This window comes from Myripristis murdjan, chromosome 13 (assembly GCF_902150065.1).
Source record: "Myripristis murdjan chromosome 13, fMyrMur1.1, whole genome shotgun sequence".
Lineage (NCBI taxonomy): Eukaryota > Metazoa > Chordata > Actinopteri > Holocentriformes > Holocentridae > Myripristis > Myripristis murdjan.
In genome coordinates, this window is record NC_043992.1 from 23,336,083 (window position 1) to 23,350,058 (window position 13,976).

At 42.4% G+C, this 13,976-nt stretch overlaps 1 protein-coding gene across 1 annotated transcript in view; it reads right to left on the bottom strand.

Annotated features, from left to right (window-relative positions):
* Positions 1 to 358: 358 nt before the first annotated feature.
* stard10 (StAR related lipid transfer domain containing 10) overlaps positions 359 to 13,976 on the bottom strand; it is a 17,548-nt gene continuing 3,930 nt past the window's right edge. Inside the window, exons 2-6 of the mRNA XM_030067893.1 lie at positions 8,267 to 8,414; positions 8,070 to 8,173; positions 3,688 to 3,805; positions 2,789 to 2,841; positions 359 to 1,630 (exon numbers count right to left, since the gene is read on the bottom strand). Coding sequence (XP_029923753.1) covers positions 1,427 to 1,630; positions 2,789 to 2,841; positions 3,688 to 3,805; positions 8,070 to 8,173; positions 8,267 to 8,414 — 627 coding nt within the window. The 3' untranslated portion in view covers positions 359 to 1,426. The remainder of the gene's footprint in view (positions 1,631 to 2,788; positions 2,842 to 3,687; positions 3,806 to 8,069; positions 8,174 to 8,266; positions 8,415 to 13,976) is intronic.

Sequence of the window (13,976 nt, forward strand, 5' to 3'; positions counted from 1 at the left end):
ACACTCGCAAACACACACACATACACACATGCCTGGGCTAAAAAATAGTTCATCAATAGTTAATATCCCAAGGGTGTGTCCCTACTCTGATCCCATCAGTGTAGATTTACAAGTGTGTGTGTGTGTGTGTGTGTGTGTGTGTGTGTGTGTGTGTGTGTGTGTGTGAGAAAGATTGTGTGAATGAGACTAGATCAACTAGTTAATTAGGTCAATGATTTGTTAAACCTTTTTAGCAGCAGCATGACACCAATCAGCAGGCAGCATCACAGACATACTGACACACACACACACATACACACACATATACACACACACGTGCAACTGGTACATCTAAGGAAAGAATGACACAGATCACTGGTGAAAGTTGAAAACCTTTGTAGGAATCTGTATTTAATTTTTAAACTCTACATACATTCATACATCTCAAGAGTAGAGGAGCACACAGTATGTGTGAGAGTGAATGTCAGTGTATGACATGTGTTTGTGTCTGTGTGTCTGTGTGTGTATGTGTGTGTGTGTGTGTGTGTGTGTGTGTGTGTGTGTGTTCCAGCTGCCTTCTGCACACCTGCATATTTATTATGTGCTAACAAGGGGAGACGTGATCCAGACACATAATGAATAACAGAGAAACACCAGGAGCAGAGACACAATGAGACCGTGTGTGTGTGTGTATGTGTGCATGTCTGTATGCATGTATGTAAATATGCATTGTGTGTGTCTGTGTGTGTACACGGGTGTGTATCTGTATGTGTGCATATACATGTCTATGCATTGGGGCTAGCACTGAGAAGTTGACCAATCTATCACCACCAGGAGGCGCTGTTTTGAATTAAAATAACTTTTAGTTAATGTATTAATTTCAAGATCCATCTCCAGGAAATTTGTAATTTGCAGGGGAATGTTTCCTCATTATTTTATGTAAATTGGTGTGTTATCAAGTCAAACTGAACATCAGATATGAATTTGAGAAATGAGAAGGTGAAAAAAACGTCACATTATGGACACGCAGGACTATTGAATCCCATCTGTGGTGGTAATATATTTACAACCACATTTTGAAAAATCAGAGATTGTATGACCAGTCAACATTTCATTGACTACTTTTTAAAATTACTAATTCATTAATTATTATTTACCAAGCTGTAAAAAAGATGTAGTCGTGCAGCCCCTTGCAAGTTGGTGTGTGTGTGGGTGCACATGAGTTTATACACTTATGAGACTTGAGTTTGTATGAGTGTGTCTGTGCGCATGAATAACTGTGTGCATCCCGGTGTATGAGCATATGTGCATGTATATACACCTATGTGTGAATATGGATGTGTATTAGTTATGCATGTATCCCTGCACTACTGTATGTGTGTGAGTGCATCTGTGTGTGTGAGTGTGTGTGTGTGAGTGTGTGTGTGTGTGTGTGTGTGTGCGAACGCTAGTCACTGTCTCTCTCCTGGGCCTCGGCGAGGGAGCTCTCGTCAATATTCTCCAGGCTGTCAGCGTGCTGGATACTGAGCTCAGACAGCAGGATGCTGGGTAATGTATTCTGTTCAGGGTAGAGCCAGGGCTTGAAGCCGGGGTTGTGTCTCTGCTTCCACTCTAAATACTTCAAGCACGCCTTGTTGATCTTCTTCATCGCCTAGAGAGACAGACAGAGAGACAGCGAGAGAGAGAGAGAGAGAGGGAGAGGGAGAGAGAGAGACAGGATAGAGGACACAAAAAAGAGAGAGAGCAAATGAGACAGCATATTCATTCATTTTTATCAATCTGTATTGATCCCCATTGAATTTGTCACACTTAGCACACAGATGCAGAGAGAGGTGGGGGACAGACGGCAAGTGAGAGAAATGGCAAGACTGACAATACATGGAGAGATGAGGATGGATGAGTGGGAGACAGAGAGAAGGATGGTGATGAGAGAGAGGCAAGGGTAAGAGAGATATGAAGGCAGAGAGGAGAAACACTGTGAGCTGATTCTGTGTGAAAACAAATCAAAGGAAAAATTAAATCCCTCTTCAGATGTCTGAAGTTTTACACAGATTGTCAGTGAAATGGAGTTACTTCTCAACGCCTGTCACCGTAGAGGTCTCTTCAAACAGTTTTCATACCAGAGGTGTCACGGCGGATTAGACTCACCAACCAGCTGTGTGCATAATTACACAAAGCCCTCATTCCAACAATGTGACTATTGACTAACAAAGCTAAATCAAACGGTAATACCTCAAAATAAAACTCACAGCGTAACCTGGAAATAGTTTTGCTTGGATTTATTAGCTTGGGAAAATCACTGGGATTTTCAAATAAAGGAGGTACTCATTTAATAAATATTATCAGCACAGCTTAAAGAGGGTTTAGCAGCATGACAGACTTATGCGCTTGTATGAAGCCGACTTCCCTGCTTTTTATAGTCACTGGCACAGACGCTGCAATTAAATCAGTCGTTAGCCAAAATGTTATTTCATGTGTTTGTGTGTATATGTGTGTCTTTCTGTTCCTATTTTTAGACACTATCATCAAGGGATCTCTCCATCCCAGGGTGCTCCTGAGAGATGTTTTTTGCCCTATTTCAACACACACATATACAGAGAGAGAGAGGGAAAAAAAGAGAGGGAGGCAGGGAGAGAGAGAGCGAGAAATTCTGTGATGTGTAAAAAAGATCGTACATTATACATCAGTGTAACTTCTGCATATTCCCCTCTTGACAGGCACTGTGAGTTTGTGACATAATGCATGAACCACACCAGTTAACACACACACACACACACACACACACACACACAGACCATTTGTGACTTACTTTAGGAGCAAGAAACTGGGAAGACTTGTTGACAACCCACTTGGGTAGTGAACCTGCAAACAAAGAGAGACAGAGAGAACAGAAGGAGAAAGAGAGAGAGAGAGAGAGACGGAAAAAGGAGAAAGAGGAGCAGGATGAAAGAGACAGGGATTTAGAGTAGCCTTTATTACATGTCATGTCTTCCGGGATCAAAGTGAGGCTTTGTAACTTACTACTCTTGGCAAACAGATGTGTCACAAGCACGCACACACAGACACGTGCACACGCTTGCACACACACACACACACACACACACACACACACACACACACACAGACACTCACACACACGTCAAAAGGGGTGAACTAAGAGATTAACACAAATTTCAGCAAGGCACTGACAGTACAGGGGGGTGAACAGAGGGGGGGGGGTGTGAGAGAAAGTGATTAATGGATAGAAAAAGAGAGGGGAGGAGAACGAAGAGGGGCAGAGATTGAGGGAGAAAACACATGTTGTCCTTCATATATAGTTACTATGGCGACTCCTTTTGAAATAAAGCCAGGATAATGAATCATTCATTCTCCTGAGCACACATTACCCACCTGTGTGTGTGCATGTGTGTGCATGTGTGTGTGTGTGTGTGTATGTGTGTGTGCGTGTATGTGTGTGTGTGCGTGTTTTACTTCCATTCACATGTTCGTCCATGCATGTAACCTTGTGCGATGATGTGTGCATTGCTGCCTGTGCCTATATGCATGGGTGCTTGAGTGTGTACAGGTTTATGAGTCAACTGAGTGTGCAGCATGCATGGCATCATGTGCTTCTGTGTGTGTGTGTGTGTGTGTGTGTGTGTGTGTGTGTGTGTGTGTGTGTGTGTGTGTGTGTGTGCTTGTGTGTGTGTGTGTGTGTGTATTAGTTACCTCGTGGGTCTACCTGGGCCAAGTAGGTGAGGGTACAGTGGTTGGGTCCCTGGCTCTGGATCATGTAGCCAGTTTGAATGGACACAGCTCGCACCATGTCCTTCTTAGGAGGGTGTTTCTGCACAGAGAACACACACATACACACATTCTTATGCTTATTCTCATTGTTATTCTCGGTGTGTCCTGTCAAAGTGTCCTTCAGAGAGACACTGAACCCCTATCTGCTCACTCACTGCCAGTAGCTCTATATACTACACCGCACGTGTCAATATAAATGACTACTTTGAAGCCGTCTTATTTACATGGTGTGGCAGGTGATAAGAGGATGTGAAAATACTATTTGAAATACATGTCTTGGTTTTTTTTTTTTTTTTTTTTTTTTTTCAAATCAAGAGTCTTTTTAGGACAAGTTCAGTGATGAAACTGTAACCACTGAACACATTCTTCCTTCTATCGCAGTGATCTGCTCCATGGAGGATCTGGCACATAACTTCTCCTAAAAAGACTTTTTAAAAAAAAAAAAATCAAGATGTGTACTTTTAATACACATGATACATTGAGTAAATAAGACAACTTTGGAGTTGCTCTAAGATTTATTTTTTAACTGTAAAGGAGCGAGGCTAACGACTTCCATAGGCTTCAAGTCTTTATGCTAAGCTAACATGAAATGCTACCCATAGGAACTGAACCACTTGGAGATATGGAGTTTAAATGGTATCGAACACCTTGCCTCAGTCTTGGTGAGTCGGAAAAAAGGACATTCTGCCCAAACACTGGCATACCTCTTTAATAGCATGATAATGGCATTGGTTTTCCATACTTCTTGAAAGGCTGCATTATAGCGAAGGAATGCAATTTTCTTAACTTACAGAACTTCTGCCTGCTTGGTCATAATCTCCACATTAATAATGCAACAGCCCTACATGAGCATGAGCCACATGTAATCTTTCAGGTCTCTTAAGCTGTTATGGATGTCTGTGTATGGTCAAGGGTTAAATAATGTAAAATTGCTGGGTTTGTTTGTTTTCCTGGTATTATTGCTAACAATCAAAAGTGGTAACAGTCTGGTGTTCTGCTTCATACTCGTCATCCTGATGCAAAAAGCACAACACTGTCGCTCATCACAGCATGGAAAAATGCCAAATTTAGCCCACTACCACAATGCTTACTTATTCCTTTGATTATATTGATATTGATTATATTGATTTATTATTCATGATTCAAAGTCCAGCATTGGTCGGCCAGTGCTAACTGGGACAGGCAAACTGAAGGGCACTTAAGATGCACACTGAGCAACACTCAGTGACAGCACTGGTATCAGAGGAGACTTTTAGATCATGTCGATATCAATTCCTCAGCTATTTGCTGTGTCTTTTTGCTGCTTGCACTTCTATCCATTCCCAGGTTACATTGAATAATTTCTGCTGATGGGATTATCATGAGTAATTTTACAGTACAAAAGCAGCATTCCTGAATCATCATATTTACAAGCTACTGGGGGGGAAAAGGACAACTGCAACATTACAGTGTTAGGAGCTAAATAAAAATAGTGGGCTACTTTTTGTGGGGTCGCACTGGAAATTGAGTTCAAATTCAGTTCAGCATTTGTGTTCGGCAACCAATAGAGTGTTACTTTACAGTCCTAATTGAAGCAATCCACCAGCTGAGAAGAAGAAAAATCCTTTTATTCATGAAGTGGTTACATGATGCAACACAAGTATCATTTACTCACTTTAATTTATTATGGTGTAGGCCTCTCTGGCAAGTGTGAAACGGTGTTCAGAATTTGGTGAAGCAAACACGTACTTGAAATTAAGTTGTTTATGAATAGTGGACAAAAGAGGAGAGGAGTGTAAGATGTCAGTGACTAAAATGTGTGTAATGTCATGCAATGTAATGCAAGTGGAGTCACAACCCAACTTCCTACCAGCTACCCTATACAGCTGCGCTCTTCAACTCAGACTCTCACATTACTGATTATAAAACTGACCTTGGCTAATCACACACACACACACACACACACACACACACAGAACCACGCTATCTAACATGCTCCTAACCACTCACTGATGCAGGAATGCGGAAGGCAAAGGAGGAAGTCAACAGCTAACAGTCACATGAGAAGCCTTATCCTTCTGTAAACATTACATTAAGAAGAAACAGAGACAGTGAGAAAGAAAGAGAAAAACAGAGAAAATTAAATTGAGAGACAGAGGGAAAGAGACAGAAAGAGAGGCAGGAAAAGATGGACAGACACAGAGGAAAGAGACGGATAGCCAGGAGGACAGAACGAGGTAATGAATGAATAAGCTTTTACACGGGGTAACTCTTGCCCTCGTCCTCCAGCTGGCAAAACAAAATGGAAATAGTGCCAAAATAAAGGCTGGATTTTCAGGCCCGAGTCCAAACTTGAACACGTCTGAGCCCTGTCTCACTAGTTGTTTTATTGGCTCTTGGCACTAGCTGTAACTTCAACAAGTTCCTAAAAAGCACCAACACAACTAAAAAATATATATATGAACTACACACAATGAACAGAATTACTACCAAAATATGTGATGTCACTAATACTACGAACCACTGAGCTGATTTTCCTTATCAGTACCTTTGCTCTTACTACTAAGTTGAGGCATCAAGTGCAGGAGGAAACGGAGTAGCATTTCAGTTTGGAATGGTGCCAAAAATATTCACTTCCTGGAAGATTTAGTTCCTCCTTTAGTCCTAAAAAGTTGACTTTTACACGAGTGACTGATACGACCTTGGTGTTATCTCTTTCTCTCTCCCTCACTCCCTCCCTCTCCCTCCCTCCCTCTCTCTCTCTCTCACACACACTCACGCACACAAACACAGAGCTTTGTATTTTGTCAAACATTTGAGGATTACTTTTTGTACTCTGCATCAGACCCATTAGCCTGCTAAACTGGATCAACATTCAAGTCGGCTCACCCGAAGATCAAACTCATTTCAAAATGGGCCATTTGTTTCACAGCGCTGTATTAGCATTCCAATGCATCTTTGTACAAACCCATACACACACACACTATATGGACAAAAGTACTGGACCACCTATACATTACGTCTACGGGAGCTTTTATGACATCCCATTCTAAATTCATAGGCATTAATTTGGAGTTGGTACCCCTTTGCAGCTGTAAGATCTTCCACTCTTCTGGGAAGGCTTTCTACCAGATTTTGGAGTGTGTCTGTGGGAATTTTCCATTCATTTTTCCATTCATCCAGAAGAGCATTTGTGAGGTCAGACACTGATGTTGGACAAGAGGGTCTGGCTCACAATCTCCATTCTAGTTCATCCCAAAGGTGTTGGATGAGGTTGAGGTCAGGGCTCTGTGCCAGACAGTCAAGTTTTTCCACTCCAAACTCAGCCAACCATACCTTTATGGAGCTTGCTTTCTGCACTGGGGCTAAATCATGCTGCAACAGAAAAGGGCCTTCCCCAAACTGTTACCACAAAGTTGAAAGCAAAGAATTGTCCAAAATGTCTTGGTGAGCTGAAGCATTAAGATTTCCCTTCACTGGATCTAAGGGGCCGAGGCCGACCACAGAAAAACAAGCCCATAGCATTATCCCTCCTCCACCAAACTTTACAGTCGGCACAGTGCAGTCAGGCAGAGATCGTTCTCCTGGCATTCACCAAACCCAGGCGTCCATCAGACCACCAGATAGAGAAACATGTTTCATCGCTCCACAGAATGCGTTTCCACCACTCCAGAGTTCAGAGGCGCCGTGCTTTACACTGCTCCATCTGACGCTTGCCATTGTGCTTGGTGATGTAAGGCTGAAGCTCCCGGTGCTCAGTTTTTGTGCTGATGTTAATGCCAGACAAGATTTGAAGCTCTGCAGTTATTGAGTCAGCAGAGCGTTGGCCACTTTTACGCACTATGGACCTCAGCACTTGGCGACCCCGCTCTGTAACTTTATGTGGTCTGCCACTTGGTGGCTGAGTTGCTGTGGTTCCTTCCACTTTGCAATAATACCACTTACGGCTGATGGAGGATATCCAGGAGGGAGGAATTCTCACAAACTGACTTGCTGCAACGGTGGCGTCCAATTACATTGCTATTACAGTACCATGCTCGGATTCAGTGAGCTCTTCACAACGAGCCATTCTTTAAAAAATGCTTGTGCAGGCAGACTACATGGCTTGGTGCTTGATTTTATACACCTGTGGCATCGGAACTGAATAAAACACCTGAATTCAGTGATTAGGAGGTGTGGCCTTATACTTTTGTCCATATAATACATATATGTACATGTACTATATAATATAGTACATGCACAAACTATAACTATAGAGTAAATGATTAGGGTCTCAGGTGATTGTGTGTGTGTGTGTGTGTGTGTGTGTGTGTGTGTGTACTCACAGCATGTTTGACAGAATAGTTCATGATGATGTAATCTTTTCCCATCGGCAGCCAGGAGCGAAGCGTGACAACATCACGGTTCCGAAGTGGCTTTGGACACTTCCCTGTTACAGAGCAAGAGACGACTAGTTAACACTACAATGTGTGTGTCTGTGAGTGTGTATGTGTGAATACATATGTATGTGTATGTGACATACATGAGTAGTAGCCAACATCTGCATTGACGGTGAGTTTTCCGATATCGAAGGTCTCAATGACATTTGTGTCCCATTTCCGTCTGTACTCAATGTCATGCAGCACGTCATACATGGTGTCAGCCGATACATCCTTACTCACCATCCGACACTGAGGAAGGGAGAGGGAGAGAGACAGGGGCTTCAATTTTAACTTAATTGGTTTCTAAATCTTAGCTGCATCTGTTTTCTTAGAAAAGATAATGTAACACTATGAATGACAACTTTAGTTTTCAGCAGGATAGTTAGTCAATTTGCCACATCTCATACTAAAATAGACTGAAAAAACAACAAGAAAGTCCACATAAATTGTTTGAAATTCTTTGTTTTCCCAGTGAAACCATCAAAGATGCATATATTCAACATCAACATCCTCTAGTTTGATATGATACACAGATTACACAGATACAGTCACTGATGTGTAAATGAGCTGGCATCAGATGGCCATAGCCAGAGAGAGGGAGAGGGAGAGAGAGGAGGAGAGAGAGGGGGAGAGAGAGGGGGAGAGAGAGGGGGAGAGAGACAGGCTACTGGGCAGCGATGAGTCACTACTAGACCTGAGCTCCTGAATGGAAAACACATTCAGTCCAGGACACACACGCATACACAGTCTCTTGAATGCAAGAGGTGATTCACAGGAGCTTGAAAGGCCATAGGTTCCTCTTTGTTTGGACAAAATGCATAAGGGATAATAACACTGTCACTGTCAAGCCCAAGTGAGATCAGCTGTCTCACTCTGCAGCCCATTAAAGTATACAAACAGACACACACCTACACACACGATGATTCAACCCAGGCAGGCTCAAGGCCCATCCTGGATCCTGGAGCACAGTTAAAGAAACTAGAAAACAAATAATGCATCCCCTTATATAGCAACAGGTGTCATAGCAAACTGTAACAGAAACAAGCTCCAGTCCCTCATGCTGAACTGGATCCAGTTTCTGCCGTGACTGTGTAGGTGTGTCACAGTTTATTTGTAAAACCAAGGAACCAGGGATGCACTGCAAGAAAAAAAAATCCATCTCAACAAGTAATTTATTCCAGGTCAAAAAAACGGATTTATCTGATACCAAGTGAAAAAATCTGACAGAGGAATTGGATAATCAGGAAATTTCATCAATCCAGTGTCTTGTTCTTGATGCCAGCAGGATGATCTGCCTTATTCTGCCTTGTTTCAACATATTTCTTCTTGTACCCAGACATAAAAAAACCTGTGAAACATATAGCCTTATATATGTATTTCTCTCAAGAATTTGAGCAACTGCAATGAACTCAATTTCTTCTCAGGGATCATTAAGGCTGAATAAACGACTAGAGGATGTCAAGGTGGAGTTTTTGCGGTGTAGAGGGCACCATGTTGGATGTAAACAAAGGAGGTGTCTGCTGCCCTCGAGTAACGGCGTTACTACAGTTACAGCTGCCAGAGGGGAATTATTTTCACAACAACAGGGAGAGAGTCTGAGTGAGAGTCAGAGAACGGGGGAGGAACAGAGAAAAAAAAAAAAAAAGAAAAGGCAGAGTGAAGTGTCAGACAAATACAAAGAGTAAGTGAGCGGGGGAAGAGAAACTGACAGAAACAGAGGGAGAGAAGAGTCAGAGGAATGTAGGGAGTAAAGGACAGAGAAAGGGAGAGGAGGAGGTCGTCTTGTCTGGTCTAGGCGACTTTAAATCTCATTACAAGTCAGTCCAGAAGCTTCATCATTTCAGCGAGACTCTCTTCTATCCCTTTTTCCTTTGTTTCCCCCGAGGGCCTCGCTCAGGAAAATATTTACCAACTTCGATCTAATATCCGTCACACGGCCACTTGCAGGCTCCTCTGTCAATAAGACAGCTCCTGAGATATATAAGCTCACTGCAAGTATGAAAGCACAAAACACACACAAACCTTTGAGAAACTCCAGATCTGTAGTGGTTCCATGACTGTTATCATTTATTTTTACCTGACTAGGAATTTCAGCCACAGGGGACAACCTTCATCATACAAAATCATAAAAGGGAAATCTACTACATGAACACATTCATTAAGAACCACAGAGTTTTTGCCACTGATTCATCAACTCAACACTAGAATCACTGTCGAGTACACACTTTTGATATTACGATCAAGATGAAAAAAACAACAGGACTTTTGTTTTTATAGTGAGAGCAACATTTTGTGCAAAAGTTTTTTGCACAAAATGCAATTAAGACTCGGGAGATAGTGACTTCTAGTGAAGTTGTACTGATATGGAGTGAAAAACAATGATAAAGGAGAAACTAGTGTAGCACCATGTGACCCTATTAGTAACCCCGTGACTACCAGCGTGTGTCCGAATCCCTGTTTTTTTTAAGAAATGTCATTTTATCACCAATAAATCCAAATTATAAACGAACAACAGTGAGGACAGGCATGTGTAAACTCTTGCGAAACACCTCCTTCTAAGTCCTTTTTTTGTCTGATGCTGAGACAAATAACTGGGAGAGAACACTGGTGATAGCTGAAATAACTATGATGATTCATTTTTGGGGTATCAGACCCTGATCAGTAAGACACTCTGTAGGGTCACTGGGACTGCAATGATGAATTAAACTGGAGCAAAAAACACTTGGAGCAGGTAATCGCATTTCTCTGATTTTTATCATATTTTGTGCTTTTGATTATTATGGCTTTTGGTTTTCAACATGATTTGGGTTCAGCACGTAAAATTCAGCTCAGACTCTTGATAGTGTGCGGCGGTACGTGTGTTTATGATCATCAGTGTGTGTGTTTGTTCGCATTCAGATATAACAGTTGTCCCTTGGCCCGGCAATGACATAAAATCCTTGATAGGGGTAAAAAGTTATAGACCAAGTTTAGCTTTGTTTAAAGGAAAAGAATAACTGCAACCATGTTTATCAAGAGCCTGCAGAGTTTCTCACTTTCACTCACCTTTCTGTGCATATTTTCTGGGTGTATTTCTCTCACTCTCCCTGCAAATGATTCTGCATTTATTTTCAGAAGCATCTAGGTGACAAATGTAAAATCACAAATGCATTTTCTTTCTGGAAAAGTGTGTGAGTACAGTCCTAATTTGTGTTTACAATGTGCACTGTAATGCTGTTACAAGTGTTCTGTTATAGCCGTGAGGTGGCTGTGTGCTTGTTTGTGTATTCAGGAGAGCCAAGTGTGTTTAAGATAAAGACAAAGTTTGTGAAGGACACAAAAGGGTGGGCGTTGTGGGAGGCTGAGGAATGAAATAACAGGCAAACGGCAAAGCAAATTAAAGAGAAAACATGCTGATTACGGCTGACAGTAGTGAAGACAAGGCTTGTTTATGATGAAATTACCGCAACAGGCAAATTTCTGACTCTTCTACTACTAGACATCATTCATCAGGGATATCCCTCCTCTCTTGGACCAAAACAAACCTATATGATGTTGTTTACAGCTGGCTTCTCTTCACAAGGTGCACAGTAAACGTGTAATTTTCAATAAATACACACTTACAATTAGCCACTCTATCAAAATCCTATTTCTTTATTTGGAAAGGAGGAGGGTTGCTTATGCATGTGTAGGAAAAATGCTGATTTTAAAAACATGCAGCAACATATATGTAAGGTTTTACATTTTACGTTTGATATTTTGTATTCATGTGTGCGTGTGTTTGTGTGTGTCTGTGTGTGTGTGTGTGTGTGTGTGTGTGTGTGTGTGTGTGTGTGTGTGTCTGTGTGCTGTGTAGGGACAAACCGGCTGAGAAATTGAAGGTTACAAAAGAATGAGGAGAATAATGGATCCGTTGTGTCCGCAGGCCAGCTGAAACAGGAGTGGCAAAATGAAGAGAAACAAAAAAAAAAAAAACAACAAAAAAAAAGCAAAGGAGAAAAAGAGAGCTTGAGAGCGAGAAAGGTATACAGAGAACAGGTTTGTGTGTAATTCTGTTATACAAACTAATTCAGTAAAGCCAGCTGATGAGGCTGCTGCAGGATGGACAGGGAGAGAGGGAGGCCGAGGGCCAGAGAGAGTTCAGACAAATAGCGACGGAGAAAGACAGACAGGCAGACAGGCAAGAAGGTGGAAAAATAAGAATTGTGTGTGTGTGTGTGTGTGTGTGTGTGTATGTATGTCTTTCATCTTGCATCATGGCCGGTCTGAGTTCAGATTCGGAGCCCACTCACTTCGCCCGTGACCTCTGGCCTCACACATCCAGCCGTGTCCGCCCACCTTCTCACTCTCTCTCTCATTTCATGTCTCATCCACTACATCACTCTCTCCCTCCCACTCTTTTTCCTTCCTTCCCTTTCTCTGCCCTTTTGTCCTTCCCTACCTTTCTGCACACGTCTTTGCTTTGTCTCTTTCCTTCTTTACTTCCCTACCTTTCTGCCCCTTCTTTCCTTTGTTCCCTCATTCTTTCTTTCTTCGGTTTCTTCCTTCCTTTTCCTTCCCTCCTTCTCAACACTTATTTCCCTCCCTCCCCCTACATCCTTGCCTCACTTTCTCTCCTTCCCTCCATTTCTCCCCCTACTTTCCTTCCTTCTTTCCTTCCCTTTCTTCCCGTTCGTTCCTTCCCTCCCCTCCTCCCTTACTCGGACCTGTCACATCTCATCATTCATTCTTCTGCTTGCTGATGAAGGAGTGCAGAAGGGAAGTATTAAAAAAAAACAGAAGGACGTGTGTGTGATTCAGAGCCGGGCTTCCCTCATATGTCCGCGGGGGAGAAGGCAACCCCAGGAGTCTTGTGTGTGTATGTGTGTGTGTGTTAGAGAATCATGAGAGGTGGGCAGCCATCTGACAGTTGGTCAAACCACTCAGGTAAACAGACCGACCACACACACACACACAGAGCAAACTGAATGTGTGTCGAGCCGAAAAATGAAATCCTGATGATGATGATGATGATGATGATGGTTATCATGAGTGATACAGCTGCAATCATGCAGTGGTATAAAAATCATTATTGATGATTATGACAATGGCGGTAATTAGAGAGATAATGATGCTGCTGATAATACGTCTACTAATGATGATGATGATTGCCAGGCCCTAGTCTCTCTCTCTCTCTCTCTCTCTCTATTTTTCACTCTCATTGCCTCAGAATTCATGTGATTTCTCTTTAGATTAATCAGTGTTACAGGCAACAGAGAAACACGCAGAGAGAGGAGGGAGAGAGAGAAAACGTGTGACAGAGAGAGAAAAAGACTGACAGAGGATGAGAGAGAGCATGAGTCTCAATGCACAAATTAATCATTTGACATGCATCAGCTAAGAGAGCATGCATGCTTTTATTCTGTCTATAAATAGAACTGCTGTATCTGCGGCATCGAAACCCTCCTCTCACAACACACACACACACACGCGCACACACACATACACACATACAAACTTATAGGCATGGCACAAGCCAGCCCACAGCAATGCGCACACACACACACAAACAGACACGCATACCATCCATTTTCCTGCATGTATTTACAGTAACAGACACAAAATGCATGCAGATAAAAACACACCTTCGAAGTGAAGTGAGTGAGTAGCTGACCGAGTTTGTGGGCTTGAGATATTGTGAATAGGAAATAGAGAGAGAGAGAGAGAGAGAGAGAGAGAGAGAGAGAGAGAGAGAGAGAGAGAGAGAGAGAGATTCCACTGAAAAAAGGAGCTACTACAACTGTCATAAAGTACCGGAGACCCACCCAAACAGCAAACTATCTGTGTGTTCGT